This window comes from Colletotrichum tamarilloi (genome assembly GCF_030869305.1).
Source record: "Colletotrichum tamarilloi strain Tom-12 chromosome Unknown Scaffold_216.1, whole genome shotgun sequence".
NCBI classification, from domain to species: Eukaryota; Fungi; Ascomycota; class Sordariomycetes; order Glomerellales; family Glomerellaceae; genus Colletotrichum; species Colletotrichum tamarilloi.
The window spans coordinates 1-21,185 of NW_026849600.1; the positions used below are offsets into that span (position 1 = coordinate 1).

Below are 21,185 nucleotides of genomic sequence, written 5' to 3' on the forward strand. Positions count from 1 at the left end.
TCCTCGAGAGCCTGACGAAGCTGATCTTCGGTATATTGAGGCATTATATATAGAAGAAGACATGTGCAAAAGATGAGCCCATTTGGACGCGAATTGAAAATGTTGTGATAAAAGGAGGTTGGGGGTGGGCATTGGGTTGTGGTGGATTTTCGCGTTTTTGTGGGTGCCAGAAACAGGGGGGTGCCAGGAAGTGGGTATGTTGACTTACTCATTCAAAGTGGCGACGATCCAGGCGGGAATGGATCGCGAATGGATCAAGTCGAGGATCTCTCAAAATCGAGTCGGGCCGTGTGGTCCTGTGGAACCTTTGGTCTCCGAGGTTGTGGACGGTGCTGTAGATGTTGTTGCGCAAATGGGATCTGAGCCGTGAGTCTGCTTATGGAATTTGGGATTGGATACTCTTAACTAACATGGAGTTGAAGATACATCGAGGCATTGAAGGGAGACCCGGACATCATCATAGGCGGAAGATCCTATGACCCTGCCCCCTTTGCTGCGTTTTCAATCTCCCGAGGAGTGTTGCCCGACGTTGCGTGGCACATGGGCAAGATTATGGAATGCGGCGGCATCTGTGCCGTACCCAAGGGACGATCAATGGTAGCAACCATGAGAAAGGAGTCCTTTGACCTCACACCCTTGTCACCAGCAGAACGATGCACTCCTCTCTCCGTTGCAGCTCATACTCTCTATGAGAAGACGAGACCAGACCGCCTTCCCGGCCCAGGCGGCATTCTAAACCTCGACAATGCCAAGTACGAACAAATCACGCCAAAGACGTGTCGTGTATCCGGGGCCCGTTTCGAGACGACGCCATATCAAGTCAAACTCGAAGGCGTTACCCATCTAGGTTATCGCACGATCTTCATCGGTGGCATCCGAGATCCCATTCTGATCGACCAAATTGACGACTTTTTGGAGAGAGTCCGCAAGTATTCCCAGAATCTGTTCCCGGAGCTCGACAAGACGGAACAATGCCAACTCTTGTACCACGTTTACGGGAAGAATGGTGTGATGGGCCCTCTAGAGCCAGTCCAGGGCCGTCCCCACGAGATTGCGGTCTTGGGAGAGGTCGTTGCACCCACGTCTGAACTCTCACACACGATCGCGAACAACGTTCGGGCTTCCATCTTGCATTTTGCGTATCCAGATCAAGTCGCGACGACAGGAAATTTTGCCAGCCCCCTGTCGCCGCACGAACAGGACGCCGGAGCTGTTTTCAAGTTCAGCCTGTATCATTTGGTGGACTTAAATGTCGGCGAAGAGTCGTCAATCTTCCCCGTTCAGCATACGTCCATCAGCTCTTCCAAGTCATCAGCAACCCCTGAGCCGAGTCTTTCCAAGGAGAAGTTTGGGAAACTTGAAAACGGTACCCTTGCACCTTTGACGAAGAAGACGGTGACAACAGAGGAGACCACGCTCAATGAGGTTGCACGCATTGTTCGGTCCAAGAACTCTGGACCGTTTGAGATGACGTTTGATGTCATGTTTGACGACCCTGCCGCTTACAGGCGCGTCAAAGACTCCAATATCTTCACCAACGATACGATCAAGAAGTTGTACCGCGTCGACGACAGTGACATCTTGACAAACATGTACTTTGATCCAGCCCTTGCTTGGAAATGCACGATCAAGCGACCATGGCCCCAAGGCAGCGTTGGCGAGCGCGATACCCTCGGGACTCAGCAGCACGCGCCTCTTCTTAGCATTCGAGTTCCTGCGGCAAAGGAAGTCAATGGATCTACAACAAATGGGGTTCAATCTGTCACAGGGGCTTGTAATAGCGCTGTCAATGTAACGACCAAGTCCGTTTCGCGAGGAGATCTCACGGCGCAAGGTGTTGTGGAGGAGATCTGGGCAGGCCTCGGACTCCCTTCCGACTCCTTGAGCTCAGTGAACTTGGAGAACGGCGGTGCCCCGACCTTGCCATCATCGTTCAAGGTTGGCATCCTCGCACAGAGCTCGATCGCGTTATCAGCTCTTGCCGCATCACAAATTCACGCCCTGCGCAATGCCGCTGCCGTTCCCAAGGTCGACGTTCCCCTTCAGCACGCCACAGTTGAGTTCAAGTCAGAGAGACTCTACACCCTCGACGGCAAGCCGACACCATCACCATGGGGTCCCATTGGCGGACTGCACAAGACCTCGGACGGCCATGTCCGGATCCATGATTCCTTTCCCAATCATGCCAATGGGATTCTCAAGATGGTAGGCCTGCCTGTTGGATCGAACAGAAAACAACTTTCCGACAAGGTTGTCGATTGGGCCAGCATCGACCTTGAGACGGCCGCCACAGTGGAGGGAAAGATGGCGGCATATGCTCTGAGGTCCTATCGCCAGTGGGACGCCCTTCCACAGTCAAAAGCCATCAGTGACTTCCCCATCGAAATTGCTCAACTCTCATCAGCCGGGTTTGAGGGTCTTCCCGAGAGAATGGCAGCAGGCAACTCAAAATGCCTCCAAGGTCTCCGCGTCGTCGAAATGAGCCGAGTGATCGCCGCGCCCTTGTGCGGAAAGACGCTCGCAGCTCATGGCGCGGACGTAATCTGGGTCACTTCACCGAACCTGCCCGACCTTCCGACCATGGATCGTGACTTTGGCAGAGGGAAGAGAACGGTCCAGCTGGATATCCACAACCATTCTGACAAGGCCCAGCTCATCGAGCTGATCCAGACGTGCGACGTATTTGTCCAGGGATTCCGCCCCGGCAGCCTGGCCAGCTACGGTCTGTCGCCCGAGGAGCTGGTGAAGATCAACCCGTCCATCATCATCGCCAACATGTCTGCATTCGGACCCCAAGGACCCTGGTCCAACCGTCGAGGTTACGATTCTTTGGTGCAGACTTGCTCGGGCATGAATGTCTCCGAGGCAGAGCACGCCGGGCAGGGAGAAGCTGCCCGTCCGACACCCTGCCAAGCTCTGGACCATGCTGGCGGATACCTGCTCGCAACAGGTGTCACTGCAGCTCTATACAAGAGGGCGAAGTCAGGCGGATCGTACAAGGTTGACGTTTCCCTCGCGGGCGTGATGAAATACCTGCGAAGTCTGGGACAGTATTCAGGGGCTAGCGGATTTGAAGGAGTTGGTGACTACGAGAAGGCTGAGGACGTCCCCAGCGAGTTTTTCGAGACTCGAAAGACGGGGTTCGGCTCCATGACTGCAATCAGACATAGTGCCCTGGTCGAAGGTTGCGAGGTTGGTTGGGATGTGATGCCGAAGCCGCTAGGTTCAGATGATACGCAATGGCTGTGATGAGTATGGGCACTGTGGTTTATGCGAATCGAGACCATTTCGTGTTTAATGAAGATCTACAAATGCGGTAAACTTGCTGCCTCAATACAACATTTTGATCAATTTGGGGCAACGTAATAATGTGCCCTTGATGTCCTGTCCTCATCGGGCCTTCCCAAACCCTATCCCAGTATCCGTAGGTAAACACAAACCATCCTGTTACCTGGTATCCCTGATCCAACGCCTTGCTAGTACCCATAAGATGCCTGACTCCTTGTCCTTCGAAGTCATACGTCACGCTTCTTGCGAACGAGACCGGCTCCTAAAACGTTGACTTGCGGTGTTTCCCCTCCGTTCGCCGCTGCGGCCGCTGATTCGTCTTTAGACTTCTTTCGAATGAGCCCCGTACTGAGGACGTTAACCTTGGTCGGCGGCTCATCTGAAGTAGGAGTCGCGGAGTCCTCCGGGCGCTTGCGCTTAATAAGGCCCGAGATGACATTCACGGCGTTCGCCGAAGAGCCATTTGACGCTGGCGTTGGAGTCTCCTTCCTGCCCACAACCTGCATGCCCCAATCGTCTCCCATGCCGACCTCGCTGATCCATCGCCGCGTGCCGCTAGCTGCGATCTCTGGTTTGGCAAAGTCTAGGCGTAGAAGAAGCTCATTGACTCTCTTGTAATCGTTCTCATCGACAATCTTGCGGCCCCTACCCTCAGCAGGCCAAAAGTAATAGGCAGTCGAGATTGGCTTGTCTAGCAGGTAGTTACGCTGTTGGGTTTTGATGCGTGGCTGTCTTGACGTAACGACTCCCGTCAAATTGGACTTGTTCTTCTTATGTTTGTTTTTGCTCTCGGGCTTCTCTGGCTTAGTCTTGGTCTTAGTCGGTGTGCCGGAAGGTGGCACGGGGAACAGCTTGCGAGGGGTGGACATGGGTGTGACGGGCCGTACTGCCTTCTGCTTGCTAGGCGTGACGGGCGGGTTGGACGCATCGAAAGAAGGGTTCGGCGTTGGGAGATTTGCAGAGGCACTGTCAGTATGCACTTGCTCGGCCTCCTCATCAAAGACAACCCAGATGAAGCCCGTGAGCCGACCGCTCGAACACTCTTGTCTGTATGCCATCATTTCCCAGAAGGTATCCAAGCTCTTCACGCTCTTCCATTGTCCAGTGGTCTTGATTTGCTTCGACTTGCCCGCTTCTTCATCCAGCTCGTCTCGGAATCGGGATTTCGGATCGTCTGGGAACCGGGGGATAAGGCATCGTGCGGGTACCCAATCGTACTCCTTAGTGTAATGCGAGATCTTCTCGAGAGCGTGACCCAGGACCCAATTTGACGCGCTCTTTGGGGTCTTGGGCAGGAAAGCCTTGGTTTCGTAATTGTCAAGTCCCGGGATGACGAGGTAGCCTTTGACAGTACCCCATGGAGCTCCCTTTCCCACAGGAGGGTTCTCCAAGAGAGAGTCTAGGACTTTGCACCACCACTTCACTAGTCCTCTGTCATCGAGCACATGCTTGCCACTGTACTCGACAGAGCCAGGGAAGAGGTATTGATCTTGAGCCCGGGCGAAGAGACTAACGATGGATTGAATGCCCTTGCGCCTGCGCTGCTCGACCAGGTACGAAACAAAGGCACTGCTAATCTCCTTGATTGGCGATGAGGTGCCTTTGGGAAGGTTGAGAAGCTTCAGGTAGCCAGTTGAATCGGCTTTGGCAACGAAGAAAGTGCTGGAGTATGCAGTCGTGTAGATGTAGACCTCTAGCGCGAGGACAAGAACTTGCTTCGAGGTAGTCTCCTTTGCTTCAAGGGCAGCGTCGGTAGTGATTGAGGGAATATCGATGGATATTGCAAGAAAATGCTTTTCGCAAAATGTCTTGTCTTCTCGTTCTTCGGGAGGAGCTGAGTACAGGGCGTCCGTCTTGGTCGGAGGAGTTGAGAGGTGGTAGATGCCAAAGCGGTAGCCCTTGGGCAGAACAGCGGACAGTTTCTCAAGGAGAAGAGCACTGCTCTGGGCGGTGGCCTTGGTTCGGCTCGGAGTCGCCATGATGCTTGAGAAAGGGAAGCTATTCAGTTGGAATTGATTCTCCCGAAAAGACTGTCATGCCATAGTTGTCAATTGAGGAGAGGACTGAAAGGAATTGAACTTGAGGGGTTGGTCAAGCAGGCTGAGCAAGCTGCAGGACCGTCCCTTCCTTTGAGGGACGCGTCGCAGCTCTTCACATGCGTGTCAGAAATAAGTGGAGAAACGCGTCGGGTTTAATTGAAAGGAAGCTGCGAGCATTACCTAAGCTACGGAGTAAGGGACGTACTCGCTGTGTCACTAGGGACCGTGCTCAACTCGGAAAGGTACTAGGCCACATGACGACTAGTGCCGGTCGCTGCATGATCCGCCTTCCGCGCGATGCCACGTGACGTCGAGAAATTGTTCCGAGCGCCCATCGCGAAAAAGTTCCCAGCATCAGGAGCTCTAGCTATACGACGGTACGCCCACACCGAAATCCGCACCACACCGTCGTCCCTCCCTCGCCGACCGCCCCCAATGGCAACCAACGGCTCCCGGTCAGCATATAGCCTCACGAGGCAAGCCGCGAGGCATTGCCAATCAGCGGCAAACTCACGAGTCGTCTCTCCTATCCAATGCCTCTCCCGATCCTTTGCGACGACCACCTCCCGAAAGGAGGCCGAGGCGGAGAGCAAATTCGATCAACTGTCACGGAAAACCGAAGAGGCTGAGCGGCCCGATGAGATCAGACAGCGCCCGAGATGGTCATACACTCCCGAGGGAATGAAGGCACCCTTCTCGCCTCATATCACCAAGAACCCGGCGCGCAGTGTTTGGAAGGTCAACGAGGATCCCAAGAAGCTGGATCAGATGTACGTGAAGCTTCTGGGCAGAGATGGAGATAAGATGTTGCCGGATGAGACCAAGTGGCTGGCGGTCACGCACAAAAGTTTCGACCAGGGTCGCCGGGGATTCAACGACAAGCTGGCATATTTGGGTAAGGACACACGACTTTGCTCCCAACCAAGCTTCAGTTGCGACAATTAAGTGCGGAGGGGGGAAAAAAAAAGGCACACGAAGCTGACTCGAGCCGTTGGGCAACGCATTACAGGTAGACAGGCGGTTATTCTCGAGACCACGAACCGCATAGTGACGGGGACCGATTCCTCGAAGAAGGCAATCGTTCCGGAAAAATCGTATCAGCGAACACCCTTTGAGCACCCTGCTCTCACGAGAGTCGACAACCTCAACGCCGAGCAGCCTCAGAAGGTCGTTACGAAAGAAAAGGTCGAGGCGCTGGCGCTTGCTGCCGGTCTTGACAAAGTTTTGCGATGGAAGCCGGCAAAGGTAAGCCCAAAACTCACAGCTCCCTTCCTCCACCTCATCGGGCTTCCCTCAGGAGGCGACGACACCCTCTCCTGGCTCTGTTTTCTAACAATTGTCGTCTCCAGCCCGAAAACCTTTCTGGCTCTGGCCAGCAAATTGTTCTCAACTCGGCAGTCTTTGCTATCGTCGGAGCCATCACCCTCCAGCACGGCGCCGAAGTGGCAGGTAGAGTTATCAGGGACAGAATATTGAGGCCGCTCTCGGCGAACCGGTAAAGCCGCTAGAAGAGAGACGTCTGTTGTATCATAGGTGTAAAACATTTGACAAAAAGGACATCAATCCCAGCTGCGGCGCAAGAGAGGCAGCGGAAGCAATATTTTCCTCGTTTTCCCGCAGTCATGACGCTGTGCTGTCGCCGGACCGCGCATAACAAATGTAACAAAAGGATCAGAGATGAACGAATATAGAAGTATATCCCAATGTGGAAGACGCTTTGCCACTCAACTTACTCTGGGTTCCTTGATAGGACCCGTGGTCAGGTGCATGACGTGGGAGATGGTGCAGTCCGGGGGCTGCCAGGCGAGCCTAATGACCCATCCGTCGGTTGTCGAGTGGAGGGCCCAGGCGAGGTCTCCATCGCGGATACGGGTAGTCATTTCCATCGTGACGAGGTTATTCACAACCGATTGGTCGACGCCTTTGCCAAAGACCAGCGCCTTTCGAACCATACTGTTGTTCGGGGTCTTTGCGGCCATGCCGGATGAGGCACGGTGCCAGTCAAATATGTGAGACCCAGAGCCAGAGTCACGTAAACTAGCGAGACCAACATCGCCGGCCACAGCGTGTACATAGCCTTCGCCGAGTGGACGGGTTATCTCAGACGTGGATCTCGTGCAGAGGACAAAGGTTTCGAGGCAGGCAAAGGATTCATTCAGGGTAGCCATGCCAAACCCTGGATCTGGATCAACCTGCCAGATGCTCTGGGGCCAGTCATTCGATCCGTAATGCGCGACCCCTGTACCCAATGGATCGTGGGCGAGCAGGTCGCTGGCAAGGATGGGCATAGTGAGAGACCTGGTAGCGCCCTGGTAGAGCACGAGGTCCCAGTCAGGATTGATGTAGATCCGGTCCCACGCCGGGTTTCTATGCTTCAGATCCGGGAACCCGTGGCTGTCGGGCGTCAATGACCTCATCGGCAACCGAATCCTGAAGAAGGACACGGCTTCGCGGCGTGACTCGTCGCACACGCGAAAGAGCGCCGGGCTCCTGTTCTCGCAGTACCAGTGTGCGTTGCATGCCATGTTGCCCAGGTTGTTACCGGAGGCCTGGACGCCCGAGCCGTCTGGTACGCCTCTGATCACGACGATGCGTGGCCGTTCCAGGTGCATGCGCCAGATCTTGCGTCGTAGCTCATAAGGCAGGTCTGGGAAGCGATGAAAGACTGAATCTTGGTCGTACCCGTAGCTGCTGCGGCTACTGTTGGGGATTAGCGATGCTGTGTCTGTAGCTGTGGTCATAGTAGTCGTCCTCGGCTCGCTTCCCGAAGCGGCTACCCAGGTCCGCAGGTCGAAACCTTCACACGCCTCTAAATTCTTCCAGGGTGTCGATGGCGTTTTCCGGACGGCGGGCGGAGCATGGATGTTCGTGGTTCGGAGGCCCCCATCTTGGTGCTCGGCATAAAACACCTCGGCGTCATGCTCGTCTTCAGCCTGGGGAGGCGGAAGCTGGCGTGATGTTGACCGAACTGGTAGATCCATCGCCTGATGTGACGGGGCAGACGCCGTTGAGTTTGATAGACTGCCAGCGTCAACGGCGTTGAGAGTCGGCCTTGTTGCGTCCGCGGGATCAAAGTGTCAGACAAACGCTAAGTTTCTGAAAAGTTCGGGGGACGACGCTAGCGGTAGCTCAGACGACCTCTGAGCTAAGGTAAAGTGCTTCACTGCGCAATGGAAGATGCCGATTGGCGATTGGATCAACTGTATCAAGTTGAATATGAGTGTATCCGTACAGCCTCAGTCTCCAGTCTGTATCGTGGTGTAGCCTCAAGTGTGGGGTGGGGGGCAAAGGCACTGGAAGTGGAAATAAGGGACGACGTGTGTCTGACAGTTGGAGAAGGTTCCACGACAGTGAAATGCGTGATGCGTTTGGGCTTCACAATACGAACGCGGACACGATGAGGTGGTTCCCCTTTTGAGTTGAAGAGACGGGGATGGTGGGAGTTGTCGATGAGTTAATAATCAGCGCCACCTCGTTCTAGAAGGGAACCTCTGCGGTCAACCGGCTGACTAAACTTCCTCTAGAGGCACCGTACTCGGCTCCGTCTTTTGTAGCAAAAGACCCCTTTGCAGGGAGTTACCGCTTTTGGAAATGGTTTGCGGGCAGTTTGCGAGAACTGATGGGAGAGATTCTACCGCAAGCCGGGGGCAACCAGGAAGAGGCCCGGCTGACATGTCTGGCAGTTGCATCTTAGCGCCTGAATGACGCTGAGACCCGCCAATGCCCAAGTCATTCCTTGTTGTTCATGAGTTGTGTCTGCTGGTTTCCCCTGTCAGATTGTGTCAGATCCCACCACGCACTCACAGACAGACTCGACACACAAGCATGTGTCTGCCCGACACCATCCTCATCGCCACGGCGGGAACCGTTATGATGTGCTACATGGGTCCCTTGTCCAGGCTTTAACCTCCTCTTTGGTCGTCTTGGAATGATTGCAAACAGCCTTAATCGCCATTAGGTACTCTCAGCCGGGCTACAGCTACAGTCTACGGATGATGGGCATGGCCATGAGCCAATCACCGCAGAGTCTTTGCAACTTCACACAACCGTCTGAAACTTGCAAACACCAGCATCTTCAACTGACAACCTGCTTCTCCATCGTCTGTGGCTCCCATCTCAAACTCTGCTCATCCCCCTTTTGCCCTTCCTGGCGCCACGCTCCTAACTACAACGTTCACTTACTAGTACCAAGTATCCTAATGAACGACTTGCCTTATTGGGCCCGTATCTCGTATACGCATTCCCTCTCTAGTTCGCATCGCTCCAAACTACTCTGTTCAAGCTTCAATGTCTTCCACGCGGCCCTTGTCGGTACTCGGACGCATCGACACCATGCTACAACAACATAGCCGTCGAGGTCGATCCAATTGAACACGACTTTCTTTTGACTTCGTTTGACACAAGCCTATGGCTTACTGTAACTTTGCAGAAACGCTCTTGGCTTCGACCTGTGCGCTCTTAAGCCTGAAAATGACAGAACTCTCGCGGCTGTAGGCTATACCCCAGCTTCTCCCCGATAATGACTGCAAGTTCCAAAGAAGACTCTGCCACTTGGACGATTAACGTCGTGAGACCTGGGGTCGTGGCTGCAACTCTGCCATTCCCTTCAATGATTCGGCCCCGGCTAGACATGTCTGGGATTCTCGCAAGGAGCTTCCCACCTTTCCGTGTTCCACTCCAGTCCACCCCGGTGCGGACCATGTCAGGGTCTGAGTGGAGCGGAATCCCGCCGCATATGGCAAGTGGCATCTCGACTTACCCTGAAGAGAGATCGACGCTCCATGTTTTAGGCTCGAGGGGACCATGACCATCAGAGCTTCTTGTATAGATACGTCCCTATCCGTCTCTAGATGTTTCTACTAGATGTCGTTGCTTCTTTCACCCATCTGGTCATCATCCCCATAGGTGTTGGTTCAAGAAACACATCTTCGTTTCGTTCGTACACGACTGCTGGCAGCCCTTTTTCTTTCTAGTTGACTGCCTTTGATACCCCACTCTGTTTCTATTAATGCCACGGGAAATTTCTTTTCACGCCTATTAAGCAAAGTCCATTACTTCATACTTCACATCACCATGAACATGTACGACAAAATATCATCACCTGAGGATGTTACGGAGAGATCCCAGGCTCCTCCACCTCCACCAGCCCCAAGGCACCAGAGACTAACAACCTTTTGTATCGGTTTCTTGATGATATTCTCCATCTTCAGCGTCGGCAGAGATATCAAAGACTACTTTTATCAAGACCACAGCCTCAGCAGCCGATCAATGGCAAGAGGAGACCTAGGTTCCTGGGGCCAAGCCATCGACGCAATTGTAACCCCAGACACTGTCGAAGCCATCGGCAACGACCTAAGGCTACGAAGGACATTAATGTCCATGGTCGATTACACCTTTGACCTCACAGACCAACTAGCCGCCCGCTATGAATCTCCTCAGCTCCAGGAGACAAGAGAAGCATTTCAAGAATACAAGGAGCAGATCAGGAGGAGCCTCGAAGGTCTGAGAGACGACGAACAAAGCTCGCCTCAACTACAAAAACGACAGCTTCCAAGTCTTGGGGAACTCTTTGGAGCTGCCGTCTCTGGAGGTAGCGCCGATGGTGGTGGTGGAGGAGGAGGCGGTGGACTTCCCAACCCATTCAACCTTCCGCTCCCCGGGGCACCGGGTGGTTCTCCAGGCGGCGCTCCCGGAGGCGGTACCGGTCCCCTAGGCCTCCCTGGCCTCCCAACTCCAGGCGGCGGCGGTGCCGATGGAGGGGGAATGTCAGCCGGTATACTCAGTGGCCTCCTCCAACCCCTGAAAGACGGGCTGAGTAACGTCGGAAACCAACTTGTCGCCAACCTCAACGGTCCAGGCATGTTCCTCGGCATTGGTGTCGGGGCCGGAGCGGCTCAGGGGCTCAACCTGTCCACACAAGCAAAGACGATGGAAGTGGCAGCAAAGGTTGCCGCAGACAACAAGATGGAAGCCACCGGTCTCAACCCAGCCATCCAGAACCTGGGCGTCGGGCTAACTTCCACCCTCATCGGCGCCATCGACTTCAATAGCCTAGGCGGCAATCTCACTGAACAGCTGCAACCTATCGCTCTGTCTCTCGCAACAGGTCTCGGAAACGGCACAGTCGCAGGCCTGAAGCTAAACGCAAACGCCGCGAACCTCGAACCCGTAAACGATTCGTCCATCCCCAACGTAATCGGTACATTTGGATTCGGTCTCACAAAGACCGTGACAGCCAACCTCGATATCAACCAGCTCTTCAACTCGGCCAACAACCCCAACACTACCAAACAAATCATGCGTATCCTCCCGGCCGCGGCTTCGGGCTTCGGCAAGGGTCTTGGCCAAGGAGCGACGGTAGGATTGGGCCTACAGCCCGACACCGCGGTACCGATGCAGCAGATGCCCGACGACCAGATCGACTTTGGCGGTATCTCGCAGACCTTCGCCAAGGGTCTGACGAGCAGCTTCCTCCAGAACGGTACTGCGACCGAGTTGCTCAACAAGGTGGGTGGGTCGATGAACATGAACCAGAACGGTGGAGGAATTCCGGCGACCATCAAATTCAACGGCATGGACATACAAGTCAGCAAAGTCGCGCAGGGCTTCGCTCGCGGGTTCCTCCAGGGCTCGGGCGATGCGATCCAGGGCATGGGCGGGGTGCAGTCTCTCTTCGAGGGTAACGCCACCATGCCCACCGGCGCGATGCCCGATGCCAAGCTCCAGTTCGACGACTCGCTCGGCGGAGCTGCCAGTGGTTTTGGAGTTGGGATCGGTGGGCAGGGCGTCCTCGTCGCGTACGGACTGGCTAGCAAGCCGCGGGGGAACACTCAGTCTGCCGCGAATGCGCCGGCGGCACCGGTTGCCAGCACGCCCGCCCAACGCCGAGATGTCGAACTAGTCTCGAGACAGGATCCCCCGCCGGTCGTCTCCGTCAACAACACCGAGGGATTCAACCTGTCCGTCGTGATCAACGCGCAGACCATCTCGATGGCTGCTCAAGCAGGTGTCAACGCCCTTACCTGTCAAGGCGTGGGTGGTTTGGGCCTCATTGGCTTTGGATTGATCCGCAGCAAGACCATCGCATTGGATTCCTTCAATAATGGTAACGTGACGAAGACTGCGAAGCAAGTGATTCCGACTGGGATCATCAAGATTTCCAACGAGGGGCATTCGTACGCCATTGACGGACAGGTGATCCGGGACTCTCTTGGAAACTCGATTATCGACGCTGCGAATGGCATCGAAGTCAACGGATTCAAGCTACCAGGCTGGATCGCCTTCTTGGTCCTTCATAGTAAGTCTGAATCTACCCCTGAATTCTTTTTGCTCAATTAACATTCGCACCTCACTAGTCCTCTTCGCCATCATCGCCTACATCAACGTCCTGCCCTTGGCAATCGGGCTGGAGCACATGCGCAACCTCCTGCTCCGCATCGACGCCCCTCCAATTCTGCCAAAGATCGAAAAATGGAATAACATCATGTGGCTCTTCATTATGGGGCCTTCAGTGGTTGTCGTTCTCATATTTGGCATACTCGTGACTGCGAAGTCATCTCACTTTCGCACTGCCCACGGTGTAAGTCTTCCCCTCCAACAATCTTGGTGCGGTAAGCATCGTTACCTAACCCGCATCTCAACAGATCATAAGCCTCTTTACGACCATGGTCGGTTTGGCAGCCTTCTTGATGCACCTCGCTATCAAGGCCCGCGCACCTCCGGGACTTCCACACACCTCCCGCTCCGGCCCCACGCCACCGGCGCCCCTCCTCAGTCTCCCCAATATCCGCGTCATGGTCAATCAGCTCTTCTTGATTCTCTCATTTGCCTCTGTCATCACTGGATTTGCCGATCTCAGCTCAGTGGCTCTATGCTTTACGCAAGTTGTTCCTTTCGACCTGGCGCTGGTCATTGGGTTTAGTCTCTCAACAGTCTTCGTCCTAGGGTCCACCGTCTCCGGACTCGATATTGCGCTTACTGTTCGGGACTTTTTGAGATACAGGAAGACCCTGAAAGGTGACGATAAGACGAACGCCGCCGAAAGAGGCGTGGAGAGAGGTGGTGTCATGCAGAGCAAGATTCTGCAGCCAACGATGGTGGACGAGAAGGGCGCATTTGCATAGCTGCCCGGGCTTTCGTTCGTTCGAGCTTGAGAGACTCTGAGCTGCGCTCAGTCTCCCTTATTTTGTTTTTTATCTCATTGGTAATTTACATAACCCACCGGCGCATGGTCTTGCGGATGGGCAAAGTCATGTAACATGGGACGGGATCACGGGTAGGAGTATGAATTTGGATGCGCTGAGACTGCATGCAGGGCACATGTATTCTGACATAACGGATATGACTACGGCGGAGTTACTCCTGACGACTCTAGTGCTGCGGAAAACGGGGCGGCCTTGACTCTCATTATACCCAAGCTTGCTTCAGGAGGCAGGCTTTGAATTTCATACCCAATTGGCCGATTCAGAACGTCTTGCTTCTTTCGCTTGGTGAAGGGACAAAGGCATATGTATCGCAGAATGTGTTTTTCAAAACTCCAAACTCATCTCTTCTGGTATTTTGGTAAATCTCCCTTTGCCCGAACCTTGCTGTTTTTGGGTACTTTGAACACAGCTCTTGTTCTACTCGAATACTCTGTCAAGAGTCAACTCATACTCTCTCGCTCACCACTCGTCAACTCAGTCGTCATCCCATAAATGCCAGCTGCTACTAGGTCTCACATCCAGTACCGATCTCCTCTTCTTCCGCGGTCCCGCAACCTCACGGCCATTACTCAAAAAGAACTCCTCCGTCTCGCAATCGGGTATTTGCCTCACCATCCCCAGCCCAGCAAGATCCGTCTTTGTGCACTTCATCCTCAAATGGCGGAAATACTTGCGGTAAAACATCCTCTGCATGACCAGGTTCTCAGCTACGTTCTTGGGCAGATAGTCCCCAAGCTGCGTCCGCAACGCCTCTAGTGCCGTGCGCTGATTCATCGCATCGGGGGGCTCGTAGTCGTTGCTCAAGAGCAGCCGCGGCACATCGCGGTAGAATGCGTTCTTGGCCGGGATGCCGCTAGTGAGGTAGCCCTCGTGAATCATCCACACCGGAAACCGGGCCGCCGCACGATCGTCCATTAGCTGGATTGCTTCCGTATAAGATTCCAGGTTCGCCAAGCTCTCTGCAAGCGGCGCACAACCCGGAACAGGCGTCAGGTCCCACGTCTCCGGCCCGCCCCTGTCGCGGGTGCCGAAATGTCGGATCCCTACGCCGAGCGGGTCGAACGCGAGGCAGTCGCTCAGGAAGATGTCTAGGGGTATCTCGCTGCTCCAGGGGAACGTAAAAATGACAGTGTCAAAGTCCGGATTGATGATGACGGGCCAGGCGATCTTGTTGGTTGGGTGCATCGGTAGCTGAACGCGGTAGAATGCGCGTGTCTCGGCGCGGCATTCCCTGTTTACCCACATCAGGGCCGGGAGCGTGTTGTCTGCGCTCCATGCAATGTTGGAGGCGAGATTCCCGAGCGCGTTTGGCGCGAAATGAATCTTTTTCAAATCGTTCATGCATCGAATCTCAACGATACGCGGCCGTTCGAGATAGAAGCGCAGGATCTTGGACCGAAGCTCCGGTGGTAGGCGGGCGAAAGGATGGAATGCAGTGAGGGGTCCAGGGGTCTCGGCAGAGCAGCAGGAGGCCACTTGCTGGACAACGGGGAGCTCAAAGGAAATTTGCGATGGCACAGCTGTTGGCGGCGGACCAGGAGGAGGGTGTGTGATTGTCCAAGGCCCATACGGGACCCCGGACCGGAACTGGAACCGGTCCTCGGGTTTGACCGGCGTCGGGGGCCGATGGAGGTCAACATGGCGGCGCTGTCCGCACGTGGGACACGGCGCGGAGGACGATGGGAAGTTTCCGATGGAAGCACCGACACTCACACTGAGTGAAGTGGACGAGGATGACGACGAACTCGAGGGTACGGCGGTGGTCTGAGCGGTGGTTGATGTAGCGGGCGAGTGCGAGGCGGAGGTGGCAGCGGTTGAGGAGGAGAGGCCGGAGTCCGTCACGGCGTCTGACTCGCTCGGGTGCGCAAGCGTTCCTGAATGCCGTAGCGTGCGACTCTGGCTGCTGCGAACATTGTGTTGGTTGTGATTGCGTGTTGCGGTTTGGGTGCCTCTCTCAACGCTTTGGTCCGTCTCCCCTCCTACATTTACAGGTGGTGGTGGTACTGCTGATGATGTTGCTGTTGCTCCTGCTGCTCGCGGCGAATCCTTGCGTGACCGGATACGAACAGAAAGACCCTTCAGCCAAATCTTCTTCCATTTATTCTTCAGTTGCTGCTGCTGGTCGCCATCGTGGTTCTGGTCTTTGGTCCGAAGCTGGGATGTGACTCTGTTCAAGTTGCTGTTTGCGTCGGGCGCCATGGCGGTGTGAGTCGGGCGAGGAGCCCTCGTCCCGATTGAAGCGTCCTCCCGTCGGTGTTCCCTCGTATTCCCGAACCGCCAATGATGGCCCTCTTTTGGTGCTGTGAGAACAGCGATAAAGCGCAACAGCTTCGCCGGTGGTGAAGTTAGATTCTGCTTTTCAGTGACTTGTTGAGAACCCAGATGGCGAATGCCGTAGTCGCTGCTTATGCGCTGTGCTGACGCTGCCGCCGATGGCTGTTGTGAGGCTGGATGAGAGAAGTGGGGTTCCTCTGGGTAATTCGAGGGGGAAGAAGAGCTAGAAAGCGAGAATCGGGTGGTAAAAGGATGATGGGGAGGAGACGCGGTAGTAGTGCGGGTGGGAGACGCGGGGGAGGAGGAGGACATGTTGGTCAAGTTAAAGTTCATCCATGAGCCACGGCCGCGTCTGGAAAGGTCAATGTTCAGTCACGTCGTAAGGTGGTGTCGGTGTGTAGCCGATGTGATGTGGTGGTCAATGGTCGTCTTCGGAACAGCTTGCTCGCACGCTCTCAGGCACAGAACATGTTCATCGGTTACGGAGCTCAACAGCTGCAGTGCTCACGGCTCGGCTCAGGTCACAGGAATGCGCTGGGCGGTTATGAAGAGTCGGACTGACGGATATGTGACAGAAGAACTGGGCAGGATTCGAAGAAGGAAGACAGGCACAGGCACAGGCACAGGCACAGCAAGGCATTGGCTTTGCGACATGCAGGCATGACCGTCCGAGATGCGGTGCGATCACTGCAGTACCGGTTCGTTCTGTGGCCTCCTCCCACATTGTGGTTCCTTGGCCTGACAGTCGTTTGGTCGCAGGCCGTGGCCAGCTGAGGGGGAACGCGCACTGAGACAAGCTTTTGTTGGAAACGGAGAAGGGGAATGTTTGGGACTGCAACCAACCAGAGACGCAGCCAGCTCTTCGCAGTCAGCTCTTCCAATTGCCCAGCCTCCCTCAGCTTGAACTATGATGACAACTCAAGGCTTAAGTTAATCCATCAACTAAGTAGCTAACAGTTCACCTGTCAGCCTGCCAAGTCTTGCTAGTACACTTTAGTCAAACGAAGCCCCTTCCAATAGCGTCCGGCATCTGCTGCAAGCTGCTTCTTCCATTCGATTTACCCATCTATTCTCACATGAGCGTCTCCAAGGGAATCGAGAGAGTACGGACCATCTGTGCCTGATCTCAACCTTGGAACGCCGTTACAGCGCCCGCCTGGACCTCCCACGTGCTGAAACGTGCAAAGGGGGCGGATGCGACGTTTGGCCGGAAGAATGACGCCGATGCCTACATCTTCTTGCCTTGAGACTTTTTGCGGTGGTGAGAAGAATATAAATCCTGCTGCTGTCTGTACATAAAATGTATAAATGGCCATGTGCACGCTTGGAGCGCCGACCGCTGCAGACACAAATGCTAAGAGCAACATCTCACCTGCATTAGCACAATCAAACATTCAGATACCAGAATATGTGAGTGGCAGCAGCCGGATGTTTGCCGTCAAGAAACTTGAAGTTTTGGTCTTCTTGCCATTACATTGCCGAATCGAGCCCCGACCGACCGGGCACCCGGACCCGTGTGGATCCCGGATGTTGAACCCGGAGGTGGACCCGAAACCGGGGCCGAGCACCGGAGGAAAAGATGAGCGACTTATATACTGACTTATTCGGTACGCAACCAGGATGAGCTTTGATTCCACAGATCAAACTACAGTTATTGCAAACAAAGATGTACTTCTCAGTATTGAAGTAAACCCTGTTGCCTATAAACACTCCAGTCTAAGATGACGCGATATGAGCTTTTTAACTGCCATCCACAAGAGTCACAGGCAGGGCCGATTTCACGGAGCAGGGCAAAGTATTTTATGTGGCGAAACACACGCTTTATCTATATCGTCAAATCGGTTGTCAAAGGTCCATCCATAGCCGAGCAGAGAGATCCGAAGATGCTCCCAAAAACCGCTAGGCCACTATCGAAGAAAACCACTACTCCTACCACAAACCACCACTGATAACCATTAACAGACCCATAGTAGAGTCAAAAGAAGAGAATATCCATCCATGCTCAGACGAGTCCCTTACAGAAGGACAGCGGCAGCAAGAACGCTGAAGGCAAGAGCGCCGAAGCTGGCAGCGAACTTGCTGGTGCCGGCCGTGACGACGGGGGGCTTGGCAGTGGCGGTGCCGGTGGGGTTGCCGCCCGCGGGGGGAGCAGCGGAGTTGGCCGGGGGAGCTCCAGCAGGAGGAGCACCGGCGGGAGGGGCACCGGCAGGGGGAGTGCCAGCAGGGGGAGCACCGGCAGGAGGAGCTCCAGCAGGAGGAGCACCGGCAGGAGGAGCACCGGCGGGAGGGGTACCAGCGGGAGGAGCACCAGCGGGAGGAGTGCCGGCCGGGGGAGCACCAGCGGGGGGAGCGCCGGTGGCAGGGGGGTTGGCGGCGGGCTTGGTCTCGGTGGCCGGGACGTAGGGGGTCTTGGTGACGGGGGGCTGGGGGATGACAATGGTGCTGCAGGTGGTGCCGTCGCAGCCAACAGTGGTGACGGGAGGAACGGGAATGACAACCTTGCAGGAGTCGCCGGAGCAAGGAGGCTGGGGAACGGGGCAGGAGCCGTTGCAGCCCTTGACCTCGATGTACTTGTCGTTCTTGTACTCGTACTTCTTGTTGGCATCGGCGTACGGGCAGGACTCGAAGACGCAGGAGTTGTCCTTGCAGACGTACTTCTTGTTGCACTCATCACCGGAGCAGGACTCGACCTTGCAGACGTTGCCGTAGCAGACAATCTTCTCGGAGTCGAAGTCGGATCCCTTGATGACATAGTCGCACTTGCCGGAGACACACTTGATCTTGCGGCCGCAGTCGTATCCGGAGCAGACCTCAGGGTGCCAGGTGCCATCAACCCAGACGAGACGGCGCTGGCAGTCGGCACCGTAGCAGGGGTAGTCGAAACCGCAGTAGTCACCGTAGGCAACGATCTTCTTGTAGCAGTCATCACCGTAGCAGGGAACGCCGAAGCACTTGCCGTTGGAGCACGGGTTGGGAGTGGGCTTGTAGCAGAAGGGACCCTGGCAGTCCTGGCACAGAGGGCAGTAGGTGGTGGTGACAGTGGTGACGCCGGTGGTAGCGGTACCGTCAATGGTGGCAGTGGTTGTGGCAGTGAAGGTGGTGGTGACGGTGGCAGTGGTGGTGACATCGATACCGCCATCAACACGGATGTAGATGGTCAACAGGATCTCGGCAGAGATGAGCTGGCGCTTCAGGGATCCGCTGGTGTTGCGGCCACCACAGCGCTCGGCAGAGTTGCCAGGGCAAGTGATGTCGCATCTATCCTCAGAGACACGGGTGGCAGTGGCATCGCTGACGATATCACCGCAGAAGCAGTCGGAGCCGAACAGACCGGCGTAGCGCTTTCCAGCGGGGCAAGAAGCGACGCAAAGCTCAAGGGTCATGGAAGAGGCAGACAGGACCAGGTCGAAGGTAGGGAAACCAGTGGTGGAGCCGAAGCAGCCAAGGAGGGAGAAGTTGCCAACGTTGCTGGGGTTGGGGATGACGGTGGCAGACGGGGTGGCAGACGACGACGAAGTCGAGCTGGTCTCGGTGCCAGTGGCGGTAGCGGTGTCAATCGTAGTCGACTCCTCGGTAGTGATGGGAGGCACCTCGGAGCTGCTGGTGGTGTCAATGGTCGAGACAATGTCGGAAGTGGTGATGGGGACCTCAGTCGTCAGGGTGGTGTCCGAGCCAGTGGAGGTGGTCAGACTGCTGATTGTCGTCTGGCCAGTTGAGGTGGTCTGGATGGTGGTCACCGACGTGGAACCCGAGAGGGTTGTGGAGAAGGACGAGGTGGTGAGCGACGAGCTGCGAGTGGTGGAGGTCGTGGTGGTGTTGGGGAACAAGGGAGAAGAACTCTGTCCCATAACCAACTGGCCCATGAGGGCGACGAGAGCCGTGCGACGCATGACTAAGCGAGTGACGAAAGCAAGTAAAAGAATGACTAGACCTCGGGTCGTAAACGAGTGAAACGAGGTAAAGAGAGAGGAAGAGAGGAGCTAAGGATGCGGAGTGTAATGATGATGAGGGTGAGGAGGGAAAGGAAAGTTGGACAGAAGCTGGAGAATCTTGTCTTTCTTATACCTTCTGGAAACTCCCTTTGCGTCCCTCATGTCAGGCAAATATTCATCTCATCGTAAACGATGTCTCTGGCGTCTCTGGCAACTCCAGTCTGCCCATGGGCCATGCCTCTCTCCCTTGCCATGGGGCATTGTCTCCTGAGTGACAAGATGAGTTTGCATGCCTTGGACGAACACAGAGTTTCCTACAGCAAGCGCCACCAAACTCAGTCTCCGTGTCTCGTTTCTCCCATTCTTCCGCTCTCGTGTCTCGTTCCTCGTCGTTCGTGTTGAGTTTAGTCAGGAGGTTAGGAATGGATCACCTCGGTCAGGAACTCATCAGTTGGCAATGTCTCACCTTCTCCGCAATCCAACGAGGGAGACCACCTCACCAAGGGACCAATCAATAGGTCCGACGAAGGAAAGGAAAAAAAAACAAAAACCAACATCGCTAAATTTCAATAAGCGTGCATTCCCGTCCGCTAAGCTTGGAAATTGGGTCTTGTCTGTGGCGTTCCGCCCGGCGCCCTCCCGAGCTTCCTCGTTGACGACAATGAACATTTTCGGTATCCCTGGGCCAGATCTTACCACCTGGAATCTGCCAAATTGCCCATATCCATTCTCAGTCTCGGGCACCCGACCTCCTTTTGTCGCACCGGCCCCGCTCCGGCGTCTCCAGTCAGGTCCCCAAAACCGATATGGCCCTGTCTATCACCATGCGGCTCTCGATCTTCCGATCCATTGGAACCAACCGCCGGTCAGCGAGTCATACATTGGTTTTGATGGTCTCGGCCCGTTGAGTGTATCAAGTGGAGACGGAGCCCGCAGCGGCAAAATGCACGATATCATCCCTCGCTGGTGCATTCTTTCTTATTCTCGGCACTAAATGGGGCAGAGAGGGAACATGACGGCATTAGTTCTCCCCAAACAGACTAAAACTTACGAGACGAGAGAATTCTGTTATTGTCCTTGCATAAGCGAGCCATTACAAAGGCTGGTTGCCCTCGTGACTACCCCACACTCTGTCCCTCGTTGAGCCAACCTTGGATTCCGGATGCAGGCCATTGAATGTTTGGATAATTTTGAAAAGCGGAAGTGACATATTTGAGATTCCAGGAAAGCCTATTTCGCTCGTACTCATTGTTAGTCTCCAGTGTTTGCAATGGATTGTGGATGCCTCGACATCCACATTGTCAGCATTGCAGGGCATAAGACAAGAATAGCTTCAGGTCGTGGACAAATGGAGTATGCTCGAGTCAACTCCTCTTACACAAGAGGGAGGGAGTTTCTTTGCATCATGATTGATCGGCTCGAAATACCGGTGAGGAGTGAGAACTTGA

At 55.0% G+C, this 21,185-nt stretch overlaps 8 protein-coding genes across 8 annotated transcripts; 4 read left to right on the forward strand and 4 right to left on the reverse strand.

The window, feature by feature from the left end:
• Nucleotides 1-196: 196 nt before the first annotated feature.
• CTAM01_16363 (uncharacterized protein) lies at nt 197-3,249 on the forward strand (the record flags this gene model as incomplete). Its single annotated transcript, XM_060532356.1, has 2 exons — nt 197-366; nt 423-3,249. 2 exons carry the CDS (start codon nt 197-199, stop codon nt 3,247-3,249), a joined length of 2,997 nt encoding a protein of 998 aa, XP_060373053.1.
• A 266-nt stretch (nt 3,250-3,515) lies between these two features.
• Nucleotides 3,516-5,267, reverse strand: CTAM01_16364 (H3 K56 histone acetylation protein KAT11; the record flags this gene model as incomplete). Its single annotated transcript, XM_060532357.1, has 1 exon — nt 3,516-5,267. The coding sequence occupies one exon, from the start codon at nt 5,265-5,267 to the stop codon at nt 3,516-3,518; it is 1,752 nt and encodes a 583-aa protein (XP_060373054.1).
• Nucleotides 5,268-5,624: 357 nt separating this feature from the next.
• On the forward strand, nt 5,625-6,826 carry CTAM01_16365 (RNase III domain-containing protein; the record flags this gene model as incomplete). The annotated part of the gene is made up of 3 exons (XM_060532358.1): nt 5,625-6,222; nt 6,337-6,572; nt 6,677-6,826. 3 exons carry the CDS (start codon nt 5,625-5,627, stop codon nt 6,824-6,826), a joined length of 984 nt encoding a protein of 327 aa, XP_060373055.1.
• Nucleotides 6,827-7,051: 225 nt separating this feature from the next.
• On the reverse strand, nt 7,052-8,308 carry CTAM01_16366 (uncharacterized protein; the record flags this gene model as incomplete). Its single annotated transcript, XM_060532359.1, has 1 exon — nt 7,052-8,308. One exon carries the CDS (start codon nt 8,306-8,308, stop codon nt 7,052-7,054), a length of 1,257 nt encoding a protein of 418 aa, XP_060373056.1.
• A 2,092-nt stretch (nt 8,309-10,400) lies between these two features.
• On the forward strand, nt 10,401-13,450 carry CTAM01_16367 (uncharacterized protein; the record flags this gene model as incomplete). Its single annotated transcript, XM_060532360.1, has 3 exons — nt 10,401-12,624; nt 12,683-12,906; nt 12,971-13,450. 3 exons carry the CDS (start codon nt 10,401-10,403, stop codon nt 13,448-13,450), a joined length of 2,928 nt encoding a protein of 975 aa, XP_060373057.1.
• Nucleotides 13,451-14,005: 555 nt separating this feature from the next.
• Nucleotides 14,006-16,117, reverse strand: CTAM01_16368 (uncharacterized protein; the record flags this gene model as incomplete). The annotated part of the gene is made up of 1 exon (XM_060532361.1): nt 14,006-16,117. The coding sequence occupies one exon, from the start codon at nt 16,115-16,117 to the stop codon at nt 14,006-14,008; it is 2,112 nt and encodes a 703-aa protein (XP_060373058.1).
• A 97-nt stretch (nt 16,118-16,214) lies between these two features.
• On the forward strand, nt 16,215-16,469 carry CTAM01_16369 (uncharacterized protein; the record flags this gene model as incomplete). The annotated part of the gene is made up of 1 exon (XM_060532362.1): nt 16,215-16,469. One exon carries the CDS (start codon nt 16,215-16,217, stop codon nt 16,467-16,469), a length of 255 nt encoding a protein of 84 aa, XP_060373059.1.
• Nucleotides 16,470-17,820: 1,351 nt separating this feature from the next.
• Nucleotides 17,821-19,695, reverse strand: CTAM01_16370 (uncharacterized protein; the record flags this gene model as incomplete). The annotated part of the gene is made up of 1 exon (XM_060532363.1): nt 17,821-19,695. One exon carries the CDS (start codon nt 19,693-19,695, stop codon nt 17,821-17,823), a length of 1,875 nt encoding a protein of 624 aa, XP_060373060.1.
• Nucleotides 19,696-21,185: the final 1,490 nt, after the last annotated feature.